The sequence below is a fragment of the Theropithecus gelada genome, chromosome 15, assembly GCF_003255815.1.
Source record: "Theropithecus gelada isolate Dixy chromosome 15, Tgel_1.0, whole genome shotgun sequence".
Classification (NCBI taxonomy): Eukaryota; Metazoa; Chordata; class Mammalia; order Primates; family Cercopithecidae; genus Theropithecus; species Theropithecus gelada.
Window position 1 is genome coordinate 81,479,086 of NC_037683.1, and position 23,495 is coordinate 81,502,580.

General features: G+C 42.4%; 1 protein-coding gene across 3 annotated transcripts in view; it reads right to left on the reverse strand.

The window, feature by feature from the left end:
* DOCK8 (dedicator of cytokinesis 8) overlaps positions 1-23,495 on the reverse strand; it is a 237,404-nt gene that overhangs the window by 58,075 nt on the left and 155,834 nt on the right. For 2 of the 3 annotated variants that reach the window (XM_025360064.1, XM_025360065.1), the window contains 6 exons: positions 22,751-22,920; positions 19,000-19,095; positions 14,733-14,828; positions 8,298-8,447; positions 5,668-5,781; positions 674-829 (listed from right to left, as the gene is read on the reverse strand). In XM_025360064.1, coding sequence (XP_025215849.1) covers positions 674-829; positions 5,668-5,781; positions 8,298-8,447; positions 14,733-14,828; positions 19,000-19,095; positions 22,751-22,920 — 782 coding nt within the window. The remainder of the gene's footprint in view (positions 1-673; positions 830-5,667; positions 5,782-8,297; positions 8,448-14,732; positions 14,829-18,999; positions 19,096-22,750; positions 22,921-23,495) is intronic. The other variant, XM_025360066.1, reaches the window with a different exon arrangement.

Genomic DNA, 23,495 nt, shown 5'->3' on the forward strand with positions numbered 1-23,495 from the left:
TTAGTAAGACAAGCCTTCACTTTCGTACTAGTATCAAGGAATATGCAACAGAAATATAACCTAACAAGGAGAAATTTTGCCTGATGCTCTGAGCTACTGATGTGACTATCAAACAGCGTGTTCTTAAAGTTATTCCAGAGGACACTAGCCCTTCAAAAAATGTACGAGGTGGGGTGGGGATTCCATGTCAAATCATTTTGGAAATCACTGCTTACCATGCACACCTCCTCCCATTTCCTCTTCTGTTTCTTGTGCATTTACAATTGACATGAACACGTTAAAGCCTCTTAGAGGGCCTACTGCTAAGAACATATGGTTTCCAAAACTTATTTACTTTGGAATCCTCTATTTGCTTAATGTAATAATTGGCTAATGTCAGACAAAGGAATATTTGAGACTTTTCTATGAGTTTCTAGATTTCATAGAGCTTACTGGATTCTTTGCTTTACTTAACCTGATCAGGAACCCTTGAGCCTGGGGAGAAACCAATTACTTAGATTGTAAACTCTTAACTAGTGGTGCAACTTCAGGGTAGCATACTTGATCTGGTTTGAATAGTTTGATTTTTCATCGAATTAATAAGACTAATCTTTATAGGCAATACATGATTACACTGAGCTAGTTAAATGAAATAGCTTGAATAATTCTTTGAGTTAAGTAATTCGTTTATTACCTGGGAAGATATGGAAGGACAAGGAGATGTTGGAGCAGTATCAGCATTCATAAAAAAAAGGTTCAGATTGAGGTAATGTTCATGGCTACAGAGGATTCTCAGGAACTCCAGCCTCATGGAAATGAGCGTTGGAAGGTTATTGAGCTTGGCTGACAGCTGGGAAGAAAAACGAAAAGAGGAATGAAACATTTATTATAAGGTAAGTAAAGTTTGGGTTGGCAGACACAAAAATATCCTTTCTCTCCAGATTAAGGCAATCAATTTAATAAAAACTAATGGGATAGTGCAACAGATGGTAAATTCTGCATTACAGGGAAGTCTAATACATTTTCATTCATTACTGTTCCCCTTAGTGATTCTAGCCTAATAGCTGTCCAAAATGAGGATTCTTATCCCAATCTCTACTTTGTCAAATCTTTAATACCATGGGAAGCCTGTGCTGAAAATCTTGAGGTACATCTTCAGTGTAACATAATTAATTTTACAAAAACTCTTCTGTGTTCGAGAAACCAAATGAAAGGAGTTGACCTCACATGAGTCCATATGAAACTAATAGAATATGACTAGATGACTTTCATGCTACAAGTGTTCTTTCGTAGTTTCTAATTAAAGGCCCCATTGGAAAGTTGTAGAACCAGTTCCCTAGAGAAACACATCAAACTGTTTAGGAAAGTACATAGTACCTGCAAAAAAACTCAAGGAGCTTGTCCCAGAGTGAGAGAGGATGAAATGGAGAAGAAAGAGAAAAAGCTAGAAGAGTTTTTAGGAAAAATCTTCCTTTAAAAAATAAACCATGAAGCAAGCAATGAAAAGCAGACAAAGGTGACAGTCTGGAAGAAACTACCTTGCTTCCCCCAAGCAAGATGAACAACTGAAAGACCCAGACTCAGAGACAGCTCCTCTAAAGGCAAAGTAGGGGAAGGAAGGGGCGCTGATGCACCTTGAGCCCTTCAATATTTCATCATTATCACCCCGACCCCAGCACAGAAATATGAAGGATCATCCTTGTGATGGACATGCCTCCTCTTCACTTACCTCAAGAGCAGTTTTCTAAACTATGTATATATAGTTTAGAAATATATATATATATCTTTTTTTTTTTTTTTTTTAGACAGAGTCTTGCTCTGTTGGACTGGAGTGCAGTGGCATGATCTCGGCTCACGGCAACCTCCACCTCCTGGGTTCAAGCAATTCTCCTGCCTCAGCCTCCTGAGTAGCTGGGATTACAGGTGCGCATCAACATGCCCAGCTCATTTTTTGTATTTTTAGTAGATATGGGGTTCTAACCATATTGACCAGGCCGGTCTTGAACTCCTGGCCTCGGGTGATCCCCCCGCCTCGGCCTCCCAAAGTGCTGGGATTACAGACTAAACAATATAATTTAAATGAACACATATTTTCAGCCATTTTACAAGAAGCCCTTGTGTTGTGGGACATACTGCCTATAGAGTTAATTCATAGTTAGACTTCCACTTAAAACAAGTAAAAATCATTATATATTATTTTAAAACCCAAACATACAACTTCTATGTAAGCACAGTTACCAGATCCCACAACCTTTCGATGTGCACTCCTGGCTGACTTTGGACCAGTGGAGCCACCAGCACACTGAAGGGATTTGAACTTGGTCATGTGCCTGTCACTCAGGTCACTCATTAACAGTTGTTGGGTCAAGCCAGCTATCAGAACTTGAACTCAGAAGACATTGGCACTTAAAAGAAGGCCCCACTATGGGTATCTTTCACAGGTCCCTTGAGACATCATTAAAGACAGACATTTCAGGCTGGGTGTGGTAGCTCACACCTGTAATCCCAGCATTTCGAGAGGCAGAGGAGGGCAGATCACTTGAGGCCAGGAGTTCAAGACCAGCCTGGCCAACATGGTAAAACCCTGTAGCTACCAAAAATATAAAAATTAGCCGGGCGTGGGGGCACACGCCTGTAATCCCAGCTACTCGGGAGGCTGAGGCAGGAGAATCGCTTGAACCTGGGAGGCGGAGTTTGCAGTGAGCCAAAATCATGCCACTGTATTCTGGCCTGGGCAACAGAGTAAGACTCCATCTCAAAAGAAAAAAAAAATAGACATTTCAAAACTAATTTGAGTGATGTTTCAAAAGGAGGAGTAAGGTACATTCCAAAAACATCCTCCACAAAGGTCAAGACCCACAGTGCCCCTACCCAAGGGATGGGTGTTTACTTAGTGGCATATTGTAAGTGACAGAGAGTAATTGAGGAAATGGATTTGTCTATTGTTAGTGACTGTTAAAAAAGACTAAGGTTATATCCATTGCCACAAAGATGGCAGAAAACATAATAGGTTATGCAAGATGATAAAGTCAGGCGACTTTGGAAGAATACAACTTGCTTCAGGTATGCAGTTCATCCTGTATCTAGAGAGCTGGGATCAATGAATTAAATCACCATGAATGGAGGTCAGTGACCCTTTGAGGCCTGAGTGCCACTAATGGTGCTAAGTAACATCTGTGGATGTTACCAGCAGACACAGACCACAGAATCACTGGATAAATCTAATTCAGCCTAGTTTTGTTGCAGATGAGGAAATGAATGCCTCAAAGGCTGATGCTCCCAATCACAGAAGTAATCAATGGTGTCTCAGGAATCAGCATGCAGGCTTCTTGACTGCCGGTCTAGGGATCTTTGTCATTTGAGTCAAGGAGAGAAAGAAAAAAAGAACAGGCAACTAAAAGAAAAGGAAAGAATTTAAGAAGAAAGATAGTGAGCAAGAGAAAAGAAAGGAAAGAGAAAGAGAAAATAAAAACATGGGTTTTGCAGGGCAGGCAGAAATCTACCCTGGGTTGCCTTATTTCCCTGTTGGGAATGAAGGCTGCCTGCATGTGAGTAGCTGAGCCTGGGTCTACAGTGGTGATCTAGGGTATCTTTCATATATTCAGCTTAAAGTTTTGAAAACAGACTAACCTGGAATCCTAAATACCGAAGAGGGAGGGCAAGGAGGAGTGAAGCATCCCTCTGCCTTTCTATTCTGGTGGATCCTGGGACAGAAGAGCTGCTGCAGGGCCGGGGTCAGGGCACATGGGATGGGGATGCTTGGGGACTTCTGATGCTTCCTTAGGATTCTTTATTATTCTGCTTCCTTCTCAGGACTTCCCTTAGATGAGATTGGGTGTGTTCAGGGTGGTATGGCCGTAGACAGGACTTCCTTTAGAAAAGTCATGTCTTTTTTCTTTTTTTGGAGGGAAGGTGTTATGTAAACAAGTCAAAGATTGTCTCTTTGTATTGGCCCTTGGGTTGTTTGTTTATTCACTGTAGACTGGTGCTGATCCCTTAGCTCATGCCAAACTCAAATTTTACCATGATGAGTCATTTAAAAAATAGCCCAAATAAGCAGATTTTCATCCATTTAGTGCCTGCCTTCTTTGCAGATCCCATAAAACCTCAATGGACAGCTGTTTCCTAATGATAAGATAGAGCCTTGCAGATACAGGGCCCTAAGCTGCTACAGCTCTTGGAGCTCTCTGACCCAGAGACTCCCCACTGTGCTGTGGAGCAGCCTCACCCAGATCTATAAGCTTCTGCCCTAATCCTCCTCTCCCCTGGGAGTTCTCCTGCTCCTCTGGATGGCGCCCTCCTCACTGCAAGCCTATGGCTGTTCTCATGCTGGGAGGAGCTTCTGCTCTTATGTAACCCTGTCCAAGTGCTGCTCAATGAAGCCTGTATGTCACTGTTTTTTATAGTCCTATCCTTTTCCTTGATCAGCCCTCAAATCCCTCAAACCCCCTAAGGAGGAAGCTTCTTATTTTAAAACTTAGAAAAAATATAATAAAATAAAATAATAAAATAAAACTGACGAAATTAGGACCCATAAAATTGGAAAAACTTACCTAAATTCACTAAGTGACTAACCACAGAGAACTTGGTGGTGATGGGAGAGGTGGTGACGGTGGTGGAGGTAGGTAGTGGTGATGATGGTGACAATGGTGATGGTGGAAGAGGTGATGGTGGAGGTGAAGGAGGTGGTCATGGTGGAACTAATGGTGGTGATGGTGGAGGAGGTGATAGGAAAGGTGATAATATTGCCAGAGGTGGGCAGTGGCGATGGTGGTGATAGTGGAGAAGACGTTGGTGGTGGAGAAAGTGGTGATGGTGGTGGTGGAGGTGGTGGTGATGGTGGAGATGGTGGTGATGGTGATAATGGAGGAGGTGGTGATGGTGGAGGTGGTGGTGATGGTGGTGGCAGAGGTTGCGGTGATGGTGAAGGAGGTGTTGCTGGTGGGGGAGGAGGTGGTAATGGTGGAGGAGGTGGTGATGGTGGATGAGGTGGTGATAGTGGGCATGGGAGGTAATGACAATGGTGGTGGCTGGTGGTGGTAGTAGCAGTAATGATGGTATACTAGTGGCTAGAGTAAGGATATGGAAGGAGAGGAGTAGCAACAATAACTGCTATTTATGTTACTATTGTTAGGGTAGTTTGTGGGAGGCAGTATATGAATAATTCCATTTAAAAAATTGGGGGGATGGTACTGATAAATGCACTTTGTTTATGAAATATTTGCTATGTGCTCAGTGAAATTAAATATCTCTGAATGATTTTATTTAAGAACACTTTAAAGGGTTCTTTCAAGTCAGAACATCACAACAGCAAATTAATTAATTACCCTAATATGTGAAAAGAGACCTCAGACTGGGAGCTTGAGGACTCCTCAAAGATTTAAAGTACTGTATAGCCATGTTAATTTTCTGTTAAATGTTAACTTGAAGATTCAGGTCATATCACAAATTTTAATTCCCAGAGATGAATTTGTTGACCCTTCTACACTGGGTTGGTAAATGCTCCAGGAATCAAGGTAAACCAGAGTACCCAAGGAATGTCCATGGCACAGACATGAGGGATGTGCTGCAAAACACAGGATGTGCAGGACTCACACTAACTGGGTAATGAATAAGACAGCATACCATGGCAACGAACATCACATTACATGAGAAGGAACAAAATGGCTCACTTGGAGGGACACTCACCTGGTTGCAATAATGTCTGATGAGGTTAAACACAAAGCCCCGATCCATGAGGGAGAGAAGGTCATACAAGAAGAAAGCCAGGCTGATGTTCATCTTTTCCGCCTGTTCATTTTCCTTAAAAACAAACAAACACCCAAATCATTTTGTGGTACACTCTGGAGTTGAACTCCCAGGTCACTGGCGGGAAAGTTGGGAGAGACAGGTCCTATTGTTTCAGCCACTGTCCCTCTGGGTGACACTGGGCAAAGTAGTTAAGTCTCCTTTAACTAAAGCCATGACTGTGAGGTTGAATCAAGTAATTATTCATGTACTGTTAATATTTAGGTGCATTTCCTTCCAGTCATTTTTTTCTACATGCATGTTTATATGTGTATACTTAAGCTCATTCTCTATATAATATGTTGGATCCAAAATTTTTTTTTAAATATCCTGGTAACTATTTTTTTTTTGTAACTATTCTCTTTTTTTTTTTTTTTGGCAAACTGACTTGAAGAGTACTTACTGTCTTCAGTGAGATAGTTTCTTAATTTTTAAGGATTATTACAGAAAATTCAATCAGGATAAAAGAATTAGTTTTCACCTAAGAAATGTATTCCCCAATTAGGCAGCATTTCCAGCCTAAGAGAGGTCAGAGTCATACTCCACAGGGTGAATTCCTCCATGAATCCCAATTAATAAGCTACGCCTATTTAAAATTTTTTAAATTTGTCCTGGCGCGGTGGCTCACACCTGTAATCACAGCACTTTGGGAGGCCAAGGCAGGTGGATCACCTGAGGTCGGGAGTTCAAGATCAGCCTGACCAACACGGAGAAACCCCGTCTCTACTAAAAATACAAAATTAGCCAGGCATGGTGGCGCATGCCTGTAATCCTAGCTACTCGGGAGGCTGAGGCAGGAGAATCGCTTGAACCCGGGAGGCGGAGGTTGCGGTGAGCCGAGATCGCGCCATTGCACTCCAGCCTGGGCAAAAAGAGCGAAGCTCCGTCTCAAAAAAAAAAAAAAAAAATTTTAATTTGCATTATTTCTCAGTGCTCATATTTATGAGGGATTTTACAGTGCTTCAGGGCAATCTGGGATTCAGTTTTTCATGTTTATGTCCTTTATTCTCAGAATGACACATCAATTTCCTTTGACACTATTAAAAATACGGTTTGAAACTATTTTGCTCTTTTATTACGTAATTTTCAAATTCAGGCCATGCTAACCAGCCAAGTCACTGGGATGGATGGAGACCTGATAAAGGGGTTGCCACAGTGTCACTGAGAGGTCCTTGAACTCTCTCCACATTCTCCACGTGGTCACTCCTCCTGGGTGGTTTACATGACTCAATATCTGGGTTTAAAATCTCCAGTCTTGGCTTTACTGCTGGCTGTGTGTTACTTTTGGAAATTTTATCAACCTCACTGTGCCTTATTCTGACACCTGCCAATATGGAGATACCATTGCTGTTCTAACAAAGTTTGCCATGAGGAATAAACAAATGAAAATCTCCTGAGCACTTGATACTATGCAAATTCTCAATAATGACAAAGCTATTAATAATAAACATTGCTTCCTAAGATTTTTATAGCTACCTTTTAAACATTTGATTTATTTCATTTATATATTTTTTAGCTTTTATTTTGAAACAATTTCAAACTTACAGAAAAGGTGCAAGAATAGTACAAAGAACTATTGTATACCCTTTAACCAAGCTTATCAGTACTTGACATTTTGCTACATTTGTTTCATCATTCTATGAATATAAAAACATGTTTTTCTGAACCATTTGAGAATGGGTTGCAAATATCATGCCCATTTACCCCATAATACTTCAAGGTGTATTTCCTAAGAGCAAAAATAATGTCTTTCATATTTACATTTTTCTTTTTTTTAGACGGAGTCTCACTCTGTCACCCAGGCTGGAGTGCTGTGGCACCATCTTGGCTCACTGCAACTTCCACCTCCTGGGCTCAAGCGATTCTCCTGCCTCAGCCTCCCGAGTAGCTGGGATTACAGGCACGCGCCATCACACCTGGCTAATTTTCTGTATTTTTAGTAGAGACGGGGTTTCAACATGTTGGCCAGGCTGGTCTCGAATGCCTGACCTCAAGTGATCTGACCACCTCAGCCTCCCAAAGGGCTAGGATTACAGGTGTGAGTCACTGCACCTGGCCTGATATGATAATTTAAACCATAGTCCATATTGTAATTTCTTTTTGTTTTTTTTGTTTGAGACAGAGTCTCACTCTGTCACCCAGGGTGGAGTGCTGTGGCACCATCCTGGCTCACTGCAACCTCTGTCTCCTGGGTTCAAGCAATTCTCTTGCTTCTACCTCCCACTTGCTGGGATTACAGATGTGCACAACCATGCTCAGCTAATTTTTGCATTTTTAGTAGAGACGGGGTCTCACCATGTCACCATGTTGGCCAGGCAGGTCTCAAACCCCTGGCCTCATGTGTGCAATTTCTTTATAACAATTTTCCAGCCCCATATCAGGGTCTAGTCCAGTATAACATACTGCATTTAACTGTCATTACAGTTATATTTTAATTATGGTTTTTAAATGATGCTTATTTTTCTCTGATTATAAAAGTAATATATGTTCCAGGTAAACAATTTAGAAAGTAAAGAGTAAAATACAGTTACCTTCTGTGGTTTTACTAAAAGGGCTGCAATTTCCGAGGTGACCACATTAACAATAGTAGTTATGTCATCCATGAAACGGTCAGAAAAACGAGTCCTCCGAAAACTGTCCCGTTTGTCCATGTTATGTACGTGCTGGGCCATGCTTTTCACCTACGTAGGGGGATGGGGGAAATGTCAACATGGAGATTGGTGACCTGCTTGTACAATGCGGAAAAGGGGGAAAGACTCACAAAAATGCTAACAATGGATTTTCTGACACTTTATCTTTGCTGGTGGTGACCGAGCAAGCTCTGGACTAAAATGCTGCAGACACACCAATGGTTACCATGGTGGCGGGAGGTGGGAAGGGTGTCCTCTTTTTGACCCCAAGTCAGAGGCTCCCTTCTTGCTGCTGACAAAGCCAGGAGCTTAATTCTTTAGCTACAGTGTTCTCAACTGCCTACTTCCTGGAAGGCAGACCTGAGCTGGGCTCCTGTAACCAGTTAGGTGTCTTCTATCATAGGACAGAACACATGACATAGGAAGAAACTGTTTATCACAAGGTTCTTGATGCGAACTGAAATCTTTTCTGTTCCTGAAACTACAGTAAGGAGAACAGGGGAGAAATGTTCCTTCTATCTTGAGTTTCAGTGTTTCTTGAGGGAGCACAGTTTTTCCAGAAACAGTTCTATAGTTTCCAGCAGTTATCTTCTGCTCCTGTAAATTTTAGCTATATTATACACTGAGCAGGAAATCTTGGCCAGCTGGAAACAGAACCACTATTTACAACATTGCCTCCAAGGGAAACATTACCTCTAGGGGAAATTTTGAGTTCTATAAGTCTAATTTGTAGTTACATACATAGTGCAGACAGTCACCAATTGACACAAAAATATCTATATACAGATTATCTATCTATCTGGTATCTTTATATAGATATCTTTGTGTCAATACAAGTACCAATTGACACAAATTGGTATATTGACACAAATTGGTGTATATTGTAGTTACATATATAATGCAAACAATTCATCAACTGACACAAAGATATTTATATACAGATACATCTATATGGATATATACATATAGTATCTATATATAGATATCCTTGTGTCAATTGGTGACTGTCTGCATTATGACTAGAATAATACTGTCTCAATGCCTACCACAATTTTAAATCAAGATCATGCTTATTTTTTGGACATCTTGGGGCCAGGAGATTCACAGGTCAATAGAGGCCCCCATGACCCCATCTGAGGTTGAGTCTTATCCTTGTTGGAAGTTGCTTACACTATTAGGAACATGGGGAAGACTAGGAGGTCTTGTGGTTGGATCCCTACACTCTGAGGTCATTTTCATGAATGTGTCTAGATTAGTCGGAAAGCCACTGCAATACTACTACTACTACTACTATTACTACTACTACTACTACTACTACTACTACTACTAATAATAATAATAATGGCACTGGAAGTTGAACCACCCACATTTGCCCTCTGTGTTTGGACTGGAAGAAGAGGGGACTTCCGTTCCCAGGAGCTACATGAGAGGACGTTAATGCACTAACAGCAGAATTCAGTTTCTAAGGATGCATGCAGCACTGGCAATTTTTGTTAGCGTGGAAACAAATAGATAGAAAAAACAAAGGGAAGGTAAAATAAGAAGAAAAAACCAGAGACGCAGGCTTTATGTGTTTCATGTTTTCAGATAATGCCATGGCCAGCTCAGGGAAGACCTTAAGGACATCAAATCCTAAAGCTCAGTGTAGAAACCATGGTTTCTCCTCACAGTGGCATCCTGTTTGGTTTGGGACACGGAGATAGGTTCATATCCCGCAGGGCCACATGCACCTGGTGAGAAGACCTGAATGAAGGGTGAGAACTGAACCCCCATTTTTGTCTGAAAAAAGCCTCTCTCTCACTATGTTCCTAACAAAGGATTTAAGAAGACAAGGCCTCTTTGTTTTGGGCAACACCAATCCTGATTCTGGGCAGGCTAAGCACCCCAGCACTAAGGCTTTCAGAACTCACTGCTGTATTTGGCTCCTGTCTGCTGAGTTTGGCCATTCTACAACCAAATAAATAATTCTCACAATACCACACTTCCAACTAATGGCCTCTTTCCAGACTGTCAGCAGTTTGCCAGCTACTGTGTCCTCTGGATCTCCAGAGAAGAACATCCAGTAGAAATGCTGGTGGAGGCCTGGCCCATTATTTGTAGAGTGGGGCGAGGCACAAAAATATTTTCCCCTATATGGTCCTTTGTGGCTCATTTAGAGTAGGGGTACCTCTAAAGAACCCCTTAATGTGGAACTTCATGTCCTGAGTGAGTAAACTAGGTCACCCATTTATCTCTATTTCTCCAAGGTCTGGCTCGGCAGTTTCTAGAAGCACAGGGATTTTGTTCATTAGCAAGTATGAAATTCACCCAAGGATTGCGTTTAACAGCTCTAATGCCAAAGTGGTTGTTCATTAGCGCTTGGGCATTGACACAATAGAGGGTGTTAAATTGCCCAGGTTGTTGGCTAAGGCCAAGGAAGCTGTTGTCTTTCTTAAGCTTCTTGAAAAGAAAAACAAAAAACTGTTTTGGTTTTCAAATAACTTCCTGGGCATTGGTCAGGCAAATGCATAAACAATGCATGAAGAATCGGGCACCTTGTCTGAGTCTGAGATCAATTTCCTTGCAAAGTTCTGGCTGGGGGATGATAGTTTCCATTTGCCTGTACCCCAGCTCCCTGATGGATTTCTTGTCCTTCTCTCTCTGTCTGTGAATGCTGGGAAGGGGGTCTGAAGGGATCACATCACTCAGGCCCCCTTAACCTTTGGCTTCTGTTTGGAGTTGGCCAATAGGAGCACAAACAAGGGGATCAGTAGGTGGGAGAACAGAGAGGCCCAGGTAGTTACTCACTTCCACTGCCCTCATCCCTGCTGCAGTGGGGTCCTGGCAGTGGCAACATTTTTCTAAGGCCCCAGCCTGGGGCTCCTTTTATAAGACTGTCTCATCTGCCTCCAGATTTTTCTAGGCCCCAGTTACTCTGCTGTACTCTTGATATTTTAGAGCTAGCATAGAGAAAGGCTTCTGCCAGCTGCTGCTCCCTGGGGGCTCTCACCAATCCTCATTGGCCCCTGAACCTCCCACACATGCTGAGCAGAGTCCTTCTGATCAACGCTTTTCAGTTAACCCTTTTGGGCAATGGAAACTCTGTACTGCCAGGACCTGACAGACTTAGGGTTTAGGCTGCTGGTAGAACTGGTGTCTTGGGTGATCTGCATGTTGACAAACCCCTGCAATATGCTTAGATTAGCAGGGACTTTCTTCCCAAAAAACTTCATCTGTTTACCATAAGAGACTTCCTAGAGGTAAGATGGGCCATGTGCTTTAGCTTACGCTTTCTCTCCTGGGCCAACCAAGCCCTAGCAAATAAATGTGCAAGGCCAAAAGCAGTTAGGGGCAGTGAAGTGGTACTGCTGAAGCCTTTGACTGACTTGGAGACTCTCCTTATGGCCACCACCCTTCCTCCAACCCCAACTGTAAATTTGGGATAATAAAAGCTCCTCCTGCCTCAAGATTGCCTAATGATTACATTAGATAATGCTTTAAAATGCTTAAAACACTGCCTGGCACATATAGAGTAAGATGCTCAGTACATTTTTGATGTGATTATTCTTTCTCCCATTGGTATGCCAACTATTACTGGGATTCTATGAAGAACAGAGTCATCATTACACCTGCAGAGAATGCAAACTTCCTTTGGAAAGAGAGCTCTAAGATGCCACATGGAACCACTCAGAATTAGCAATGCTGAATGCCACACTGGGAATGAATTATTTGTATGAATTATCCATAGCTGGATTATTACGACCCAAGTGAATCTTCTTCTTCTTCTTCTTCTTTCCCACCCACCACCACCCTTGCCTCCTCTTTTTTTTCTTTCTTTTCTTTTTTTTTTTTAGAGACAGGGTCTCAATCTGCTGCCCGGGTTGGAGTGCAGTGGCATGATCATGGCTCACTGCAGCCTTGAACTCTGGGGCTCAAGTGATGCTCTTGCCTCAGCCTCCTGAGTAACTGAGACCACAAGCATATGCTACCGTATCCTGCTAATTTGTTTATTTTTGCAGAGCCAGGCTGAGTGAATCTTCTTTATGGAGAGACATGATGGTGGGTGGGATGTGTAAATAGAAGCAGGATATAAAGTGCATGGGGTGTTGGTTCTGATACTTCTCAAGTCTCAAGAAACAAGAGCAGAATGGGTTTTATGGCCCAGTCCGTTTCCTGACAGAGCACGGAGTTCATATCTCATTGCTAATGCTCTTGCCCCAAGACTTGTGAGCTGCAGCTACCACCTTAATTAGCTTAGCTTTTAGAATGAAAAAAATTCTGGTGTTGTCTGGGTACAAATTCCAAAAGACCTGTAGCTCTATTTAGGACTCAGAGAACAGAGGTGGTGTGGACCAGTGGATCATTAATAGGTTTAGAAGTCACCTGAGAAGACAGGTAAATGCACAATGCTGGCCTCCAGCCTCCTAATTTTAGTGCTTTGAGAAAGAATCTCTGCTTTATTTTCACTAAGCACCTCCAGGTGGTTCTGTGGCAAGGATTTGGGACCATGCTTTGGGACCCTTCTCAAACTAGAGGTTGGGACTTTGCAAAACTTCATGGAATTTGAATCCTGGGTATTTTTCTGTGGCACGAACCTGATTTCTTCTGCATGCTATTCCACATTGCTTCCTGTTTCCTCCCCAGTGGATGTTTCATTTTTGTTTCCTTTGCCCCTTGTTCTGTGTCCTGTTGTTCAGCATCTCTCCCTTTTTCTTAGGCTTCAGCTTACATATAGAAACCAGAGCTTAGGTGGAAACCCTCCCATCTCTTTAGACTCTCTCTCTTTTTTTTGAGAAGTCTCGTTTTATCGCCTAGGCTGGAGTGCAGTGGTGCCATCTGGGTTCACTGCAACCTCTGCCTCCTAGGTTCAAGCAATTCTCCTGCCTCAGCCTCCTGAGTAGATGGGATTACGGGCACATGCCACCAGGCCCGGCTAATTTTTGTATTTTTAGTAGAGACGGGTTTCGTCCTGTTGGTCAGGTTGGTCTCAAACTCCTGACCTCAAGTGACCCGCCTGCCTCAGCCTCCCAAAGTGCTAGGATTACAGGTGTGAGACACCACGCCCAGCCTAGACTCTCTTTAAAATATATATATATATCTATGATTCACTTAATGGGACAGGGGAAAGAACCCAATGAATATAAAGCTAACACTATCACTAAATCTCAACCTACTCCAAATCCTCCAAATTGTTTGCATATATATTTTTATATAGTTGGTATCTGTGTCTTTAGACCTTTTCATTCAACATCATCTCACTATGCATCTCCACTTATCAACACTGATGAAATGTTTATTTTTAGTGCCTCTATGGTAAAGTCCTTTTAATTCCGTTAATAATTAAACAAAAAAATAGTTATCACTATTATTCCCCTAATTTTAAAATTAAGGTATTATGGCTATACCTTTTGCTTTTCTGCTCGAATAATGGCAGAAGTCTTAGGATAAACAGATATACAAATTTCATTCTGTTTTCCAACAGGTATTAGTTGGGCCTTGCACGGTACCAAGCAGTGTGCTGAGGCTAGAGATGGGATAATACACACGAGAGACCCAAATCCTAAAAATCTAATAGTTGAGACAGAGAAAACAATTAGAAACTGTGATAAGTGCTAGGAAGGAAATAAATAGGGTGCTCAGAAGGGAAATAATAGAGGAAGATATATTGCAGTATAAGGTGGTCAGAAAAGGCCTGTTAGAGGTGCTTCCACTGAAGCTGAAATCTACAGAGAAGAATAGAAACTGTGTGTGTTGGGGGTGCGGAGGTGAAAGCTAGCAAGCAGGAAGAGAATCTGGAAAAGGCTGTGAGGCCAAAACAGCCTTGGAATCTTCAAAGCACCAAAAGAGGACCATGTGGCTGAATGACGGGGGAATGTGGCATGAGATGAGGTTAGAGAGGGAGGTAAACAACAAAATCATACAAGGGCTATTTAGGCCATGATAAAAATTTGTGCTTTCTTCTCAGTGCAGTGAAAACCATCGATGGGTTTTTAAAAGGAGCATGACATTCTTTGTTTAGTATTGGCTGCCATGTGCAGAATGGGTGGGCCAAGGGCAAAAATGGATACAGGCAGGAAAAAGAGGGTGTCATTGTGAGAGGCACATGAGAGATGATGGTGTGTGGCCAGGTGGGGAGTGGTGAAGGTGATGAGAACTCACAGGACAGAGATAGATTTTCATGGTAGAAGCAACACAATTTAGTGGAAGAAGGATGGGGAGGGGTAAGACATTATTAGATTTCAAAAAACCATCCCAGGTTTTCAGCAGGGGCAACTCAATGAACAAAATGTCAATTCCTTTCTGCCTTGTGCTTCTCCTGGCCTATTGAGTGTAGACACAAATGTGCAAGAGTCTCACCAGAAGCTCAAAGAAGAACCAGGCATACTTGAAGACTGTTTCTCTCACCATTCCAGTGCTGACCACCATCTGGAGGGCAAGCTCCTCGTGGAAATGCTAAATAAGAACCACAAAAATTAGGCTGTGATGACAAAGGCTATTATTATTCACCAACACTTCTTTTCTTTTCTTCCCCCTCTCCGCCAATTTAATAGCTTGTTAGTTACTGAAGCATGTGTCTTAGATGTTCTAGGCAGTAAGTGGTGGATGGCAAAGTCGGTGCTGAGATCACCTGAGACTGGAGGACATTTCGGTGGGTAGAAGGCTGAGGTCAGTGCTGCACAGGACAGACAGGTTTGAAGGAATGGACTCAGCCTGGAAGTGAAACTCTAGTCTATGGGGGAAACATTTTGGGTAGCCATCAAAACTGGCACTGTTTTACTTTCCTCTCAGGTCCTGCTGAAAACTCTGCATGACCACGTGCAAGCCATTCCTCTCTTTGCCCTCCGTTTTCTCATCCATAAAATCAGTTGGTTGGTGGCAGCAGTTCTCAAACTGGGTTTTTTTTTTTTTTTTTTGAGATAGGGCTGCACTCTGTCGCCCAGGCTGGAGTGCAGTGGCGTAATCTCACTCACTGCAAATTCCCTGGCTCAAGCAATCCTCCCACCTACTTTAGTCCCAAATAGCTAGGGCTAAAGGCATACGCCACCAAGCCCAGCTAATTGTTTTATTATTTTTTTTTTTTGGTACAGATGGGGTTTCACCATGCTACCCACTTAGTCTCAAACTCCTGAGCTCAAGCAATGCACCCGCCTTGGCCTCCCAAAGTGCTGGGATTACGGGAGTGAGCCACTATTCCTGGCCTCTTTGTATCAGAATCCCTTGGAGGGCCTGATGAAACACAGACTGCTGGGCCCCACCCCCAGATATTCTGATTCAATAGCCTGGGAATTTGCATTTCTAACAAGTTCCCAGATGCCGCTGCTGCTGCTGCTGCTGCTGCTGGTCCAGGGTCACACTTTGAAAACCACTGTCTGGATGGTATCGAAACGCTCTGGGAGACTGGACAATTTTTGTTTTTATAATGTCAATATGGCATTGTGGGAAACAGGATGGATGGGGGTTTATGAGAGGATGTTGTGCTCTGAAAGGCATAGCAGTATCAGCCTTAACTCACAGCTTCTAAATTTCTATGTCCCAGGGCCGGATGCTTGGAAAGTCCCCTAGCTCCACTTTGCGTCTTCGCTTCCCTTCAAGTCACCTACTGCTCAGTAGCAAATGGCGCACATGGTGACTTACACCTTTCCCATTCTCCAGCGTGTCTGGCTATGTGTTCACGTTCCTGACAATCATTTTGATGAGGAAGAAGTTCAAGACTGAAGATAGGGCAATCAGTCCATTAAAGAGTGCTTGATAATGTCCTGGTCTTAAAATAGAAAGCCTTACATCTTGGGGACTCCCTCAGTCCGGGGCAAATGAGAACAGTTGGTCACCCTAATTAATGCCAAAAATGATGTCTAGGAATTTTCTGTGGTTTTCTTTCATCTTATGCCCACAAAACCTGGAATAAATATAAACTCATTTTTTTTTTTCTGGTTAAGAAAGTAGGCAAGAAAGCTAAAGCTATCTGAACACCCTAATATCATAGCCTTATTTGCAAATTAAGTTTCAAAGTCAACACCTAAAGCAAAAACTGATTACAGCAAACATTGCTCTTGACAGTTGTTTAAATTATCCACAGAGGGCTAGGTGTGTTGACTCATGCCTGTAATCCCAGCACTTTGGGAGGCTGAGGAGGGCAGATTACTTGAGGTCAGGAGTTTGAGACAAGCCTGGCCAACATGGTGAAACCTCATCTATATTAAAAATACAAAAATTAGCCAGGTGTGATGGTTCATGGTTGTAATCCCAGCTACTTGGGAGGCTGAGGCAGGAGAATCACTTAAACTTGGGAGGCAGAGGTTGCAGTGAGCCAAGATTGCACCATGGTACTCCAGCCTGGGTGACAGAGTGAGTGAGACTCCGTTTCAAAAAAATAAATAAATAAAGTTACCCACAGGGTCCAGTATGCATGCAACCCAATGTACTAATTCTTGTGTACATTAAAATTTGAGAGCTACTCAGCTAAACTAAAAGATGACAAAGGGAAAATCTCTGTATACATGCTTGGGTATTTTAACCAATTAGATCCCCAGTGGGTTAGTGGTGATGAATGGAGACTGCTTAGGTGTTTCAGCTTATCGGTTGGTTTCACTTCATTTTGTGAGGTTAGTCAAACCTTAATAATTTTAATACACATTAACACATTTGTTTGCTGTTGTGAGTTTTAAGTGAAGCTGTCTCACTTGAGAGAGGCGTGGGGTTGAGTTTTAATCTAGCAGGTGGTCTAACTGTGCACATGATATAACTGGACAACACTTTGATCTTCTCAATGTAGGAAAGATATGCTCCCCCAGCTTCAAAGATTGCCTCTAGAAAATAGGTCAGTTTGTCTGCCAGGGTCTTATGGCAAGAAGAGATTAGATAAGGATAAGCTGCTTCTTAAAGTAATTTATGCTGCTTTCTGGGCAGCATTATTACAAGAACACCTTGCTCTGGAGGTTATATAAAATAGCCAAGTAGCAAAACCCTGTCTGCTAAGCTATTAAGGAAACATATTGGCCACACTTCCCTTTGAAATAAAATGTCTCTATCCTGGTCATTTCAGGTCAAAACATGGCAGTTACAAAACCAAACAGGACATGGGTTAAAGAAATCAGGCTGTAGGCAAATAATGGTTTTTAAGAAAGGAAAATGGTATAATACTTATAACCAGTCACGGCATAGGGCCTGTGATAGCCTAATTCTAAATTTTAGAGCAAGTGGACAAATCTGTTTTTAGCCTAACCGTATCTTTTTTCCACTTTTCCTTTTAGAGTTAAATCCCGGTACCTCTCACTAGACATATGGTGCCTGGAATACCGCGAAGTGTATAGCACCAGGCCCCGGCCCTCCCACACTTGATCTTTCCCTCATCCAGTCCAAAGGGAGCCTTGGGGAGGCTCATTCCCTCCTTGCCTGTTTAATAAGCATTACCCTGTGATGTGAGCTCTTGCAAATGGCTTCCTGTGTTATCCTTTGTAATAAGCGTATGTACTGTTTTTTTTCTTTTTTTGAGATGGAGTCTCATTCTGTCGCCCAGGCTGGAGTGCAGTTTCACAATCTCAGCTCACTGCAGCCTCCACCTCCCATGTTCAAGTTATTCTCCTGCCTCAGCCTCCTGAGCAGCTGAGATTACAGGTGCCTGCCACTATGCCCAGCTAGTTTTTGTATCTTTAGTAGAGAGGGTTTCACCATGTTGGCCAGGCTTATCTTGAACTCCTGACCTCAGGTAATCCACCCACCTCGGCCTCCCAAAGCGCTGGGATTATAGGTGTGAGCAGCTGTGCCCCGCCATATTTACATTTTTAAATGTAATTTTACATTTAAAATGTAAAATGTACTTTTACATTAAATGTAAATGTACTTTTATTACATTTGTAATGTAATAATGTAATGTAATAAATACATTACATTAAAAACTTCAGTAGCTACTATAATGGTGAGACTCTTCGGTGCCTAGAAGACAGGAAACTTGGGGCAGACAGCTTTTTTCAACTCCATCCCTCAGATCACACAGGCTGTGACTATGATTGGGGATTTTATTGCTTTAAAAACCCTGGTAAGCAGTTTAACAGCTTTTAAAGTTTCTGAACTCATAGGTAAGGCTGATTGTGAAGAATTACAAGGAAGCATCTCATATTACTTTATATAGTATTGAAACAAATGATACCTAATTATTGCCATTCACTTTTGTCAAGGATGAACTGTCCCCAGCTTTCTCTCTACTAAAAGGAGGCTAATGCAGTGGTTCTCAAAGTGTGGTCCTGGACCAGCATCAGCTGGGAACTTGTTAGAAATGCAAATTCTTGAGCCTCCAGCTCAGATCTATTGAATCAGAAACTCAGGGGGTAGGGTCCAGCGATGAGTTTTAACAAGGCTTCCAGGTAATTCTGATGCATGAGAAAGTGAAAGAAACACTGAGTTAAGGGGTAGTTAGGTGGTCAAATGTGGGGTAAACGACAGGGCTGCAAAAGTGTGGGGTGTGTGCGCGCGCGTGTGTGTGTGTGCGCGCGCGTGTGTGTGTGTGTGCGCGCACAACAGGACCAGGCAGGGGAGCACTTTGACTATTTTCAAGCACAGTGTGAGGGCATGAGGAAGTCCTTCTGTTCTTATCCTGTGATGATCCTCACATTGCTCTGTTCGGTACCTTTTTGCTGGCTGGCCTTGGGGCTGTAGTTGAACTTGGAACATCACTATTGCCAGAGCAATAGTAAGACATTCGGCTGCAGTTGCGATCGGCCATCTAAAACACATAAACCATGGCTTAACAGTCAACCAACCATGGAAAGGTAAGCCAGACACCTGGAAATCACAACCTCAGAATTCATTGTTTATGCATTTATTTTTTCCTGGTTACAAAGGTAAAATAATTGCTATAAGTAAATATAAAACAAAGCAAAGACGGTGAAGTTATACCTAATTCTACTTGCTCTTGAGATAATCCCTGTTACTAGTTTGTGTGTAGCAACCTACAGTTAAAAACTATTTAAGAATCTGGGGTGCTGAGTAGTCCCTTCCAACATTCTAGGAGTCTGTGACTTCAGGGGACGCCAGGAAAAAACGTGTGGGAACAGTGCCTCTCTGTGGTTTAATATGGTACTGCACCGCACTGTCTCCCACACACCAATACATTGTCAAAAACTACTTCCGAAAGGAAGTGGAGGGGTCATGCGCTATTAAACATTTTCTCCCCGTGCTACAAAATAATTCAAAAACTGTTAACCCTGTCCACATAAAAATTTAATATTTTCATTTTTATCAAAGAAAAATAGAAAGATCTAGGCTGTCAATAATAGCTGCAGACCACTTTTTTCCTGGGTGATCAGAAAGTGGTATTGCTGAAAGGGGTCTTCCATATGAGGCTGAACCATGGTGCGCTGGCAAATGTTTAACAACCAGTTGTCAGTGGGGTAGGGCTAATTTGTAGCATCTGCCAATTTCTGTGCCATAAATACTTTCATCATAGCTGATTTCAATCTGCCAACATGATGTCATGGAAATGCAGTTAGGGAGACATGTGCGGTAGCAAATCGTTATATAATATTTCCATCACACAGACACAGTAGACATAAAGAACGAAGAACTTAGATATCATAGCATCCAACGAAATTATTAGGAAGGGACTAGGTTTAGCTTTTCAAAGTGAACTTCTAATTTTGGAGTAGTTATTTATATAGTTATTAGATTTACAGAGAAGTTGCAAAGTTAGTATTTCTTATATGCCTTTCATTGCATTTCTCTTAATGTTAATATCTTTTATGATAAGGTACATTTGTCAAAACTAAGAAATTAGCATTGATATGTTACTATTAACTAAACCATGAACAATTCAGATTTCACCAGTTTTTGTACTCATGTCCTATTTCTGTTCCGAGATACAATCTAGCATACCACATTGCATTCAGATTACCTTTGTTTTTAATATAACCTATTTAATTTTAAGTTTATACAATTTAATTTTAACAATATCTGTTTCAAAACTGGCTCAAAAAATTCTGGAAAACTAAGCAATCAGCCTTTGGGAACAGGTATGAACTCGCTCTAGCACATCCCTGCACTGATTTTTGTAAGTCAAAAAGGATAGAATATGAATAATTCCTGATGGCTCAAACTATAGATCATCAGCATCTCAGGGGGTGAATCCAGAGTTTTTTTTTTTTAGACGGAGTCTCACTCTGTCACCCAGGCTGGAGTGCAGTGGCGCAATCTCGGCTCACTGCAAGCTCTGCTTCCTGGGTTCACACCATTCTCCTGCCTCAGCCTCCTGAGTAGTTGGGACTACAGACACCCATCACCACACCTGGCTAGTATTTTGTATTTTTAGTAGTGACAGGGTTTCACCGTGTTAACCAGGATGGTCTCGATCTCCTGACCTCGTAATTGGCCCGCCTCCCAAAGTGCTGGGATTATAGGCGTGAGCCACTGCACCCGGCCGAATCCAGTGTTTTTAAAAGATCCAGGGTAGACGGTTCTTAAGTTCATCCAGAGGTCAGGACCTCTGCAGAGATGAGGACATGAGGCCTAGCACAGTTAAATGACTTTCCCACGGCCACACGGTGGGGCGGTATCGGCGCCCAGCCCCAAACCCTGGTCTCCAGATTTCCTTCCTCATGCCACACTGTGTCAAGTGGGTGGAATTTGCAAGGGTGAAACTGTGTCTGTGTCTAAACCTAGAGATTTTGATTTCTCTTAATCAGGGGAAATGGTATTACTCTAAAAGCTCAGCCACCCTGAGGACACAGATCACTGGAGAAAAACTTCAGGCTAAGAATTCCTCGTGGTAGCTTTGTGAGTAGACAAAAAACCACTGGATCGTATACTCCGTCTTTATAAAAAGGGTGAATTTTATGGTATGTGAATAATATCAAAATCTTTAAAAAATTCCTAATGAGAGACAATCTACAAAATACCTGATCATTACTCCTCAAAACTGTCAAGGGCATGAAGAACAAAGAAAGTCTAAGAAATTGTTCCCAGCAAGAGGAGCCTATGGAGGCAAGACTGCAAAATGTAATGTGGCATCCTGAATGGGATCCTGGGACAGAAAAAGGACACTGGAGAAAAACTGAGACGTGGTGAATAAAGATGAACTTAATGAATGATAATATTGCATGAATATCAGTTCACAAATTGTGCCAAAAGTACCATTTTAATGTAAAATGTTAATAATGGGGAGACTGGGTAGAGCGTATGTAATTCTATAACTCTAAAACTGTTCATGATAAAGTAAAACTTTATCATGAAAAAAATAAAGAATTCATGGAGGGAAAAACAATATAGGGCAAGTCATCAACCCTCTCAGGATGTCAGTTTTCATTTGCTTGTAAAATTTGGCATTGCTCCTTGGGATTTTTTTTTTGGAGATGGAGTCTCACTCTTGTATCCCAAGCTGGAGTGCAGTGGTGCAACCTCGGCTCACTGCAACCTCCACCTCCTGTGTTCAAGCAATTCTCCTGCCTCAGCCTCCTGAGTAGCTGGGATTACAGGTGCCTACTACCACGCCTGACTAATGTTTTGTTTTTGTTTTTTTCTTTTTTTTTTGAGACGGAGTTTTGCCCTTGTTGCCCAGGCTGGAGTGCAATGGCGCAATCTCAGCTCATCACAACCTCCGCCTCCTGGGTTCAAGAGATTCTCCTGCCTCAGCCTCCTGAGTAGCTGGGATTACAGGCATGTGCTACCACGCCCAGCTAATTTTGTATTTTTAGTAGAGATGGGGTTTCACCATGTTAGCCAGGCTGGTCTTGAACTCCTGACCTTGTGATCCACCCACCTTGGCCTCCCAAAGTGCTGGGATTACAGGCGTGAGTCACCGCGCTTGGCCAATTTTTTTTGTATTTTTAGTAGAGATGGGGTTTCACCATGTTGGCCAGGATGGTCTTGAATTCTTGACCTCAAGTAATCCGCCCACCTCGGCCTCCCAAAGTGCTGGGATTACAGGCGTGAGCCACCGCGCCCAGCCGCTCCTCGGGATTTTTTTTTTTTTGTGAGATAATCAATCTGTGGATGTTAATGAACGTAAGAGGTAGATATTAAAGCAACAAAACAAAATTAAAGGCAACCTTTCTAGGTATCAAAAGTTAAAGCTATTTTTTTTTCCTTGAAAATAAAATGCATGGTTCAGCCACATGACTGCACATGGCTAAAGCCCTGATACTCTAAAACGTTGCTACCCGAGTTAAGCAGTTCTCAGCAAATCCTCAGATGCTGGTCTTGCTGCCGCATCTGTCAGAATGGTCTTAATCGGTTCTAAAGAACGTTAATCACTCCAAAGCTGAGCATGAAAGCGTCTGATCAGCACAGTGGGCAGCAGCACTGGTTGCTTTTGTGTTATTTCTCCAAGTTTTAGTTAAAAAATAAAAAAGCCTGTGTCCCCTTCCAGGGTTTGCCACCTTTCCTACCTTTGAAGACATGACGTTCTTCACTTCCTCATCCGCTGCAGAGTGTGTCCCCGCGAGGTCTGGGTTACTGCTGCTCATCACCCGGGCCTGCAGCAGCTTTGAACTCACAGCAGCAGCTGACGTGCGTCCATAGGTGTGGTAGCGAGGGTCGGGGAGGGCAGTGGGAGCGCCTGCACCCCACCAGGCAGAGACATGTCAACACACAGGGGAACAGAATCACTCACGGAGTTTAAGAAGGAACTGAAGAGGGATAGGGTTGTTGAAAAGCCACTGGATTAGGCCTTGGAATTAGGGTCTTCTTAGCAAACCCTGGTTGGGGCAGGGAGGCAATCTTTTGGAGAGAAGTAGATGGGGCATACGGCACCAGGGAGTGGTGGAGATTGTGGTAAACAGCCGACACATGCTTCTTACAAAGGCAGGGGGTACTACTGGCTCCAGTCTATTACTGCTATCGGGAAATGGACCCCAGGGTTGCTAGAGCTTCTGATTTCTCATAGCTAAAAATGTGGATATTTTTAATTTATCAATATTGAAATGATGACAACTTTACAATTCATGCAGTGAGGTTTTCTCAGATTCAAAAATCCATACAGTCATCTGAACCTTGTGAGGACTACTGTATATGATGCATATAGCTGTTTTTCATCCTTAAATGTTGACATGTTTTCACAAGTGGTTATGGGAGTCTATGAGATATTACTATTTATTTATTTATTTTTTTGAGACAGGGTCTCACTTTGTCCTC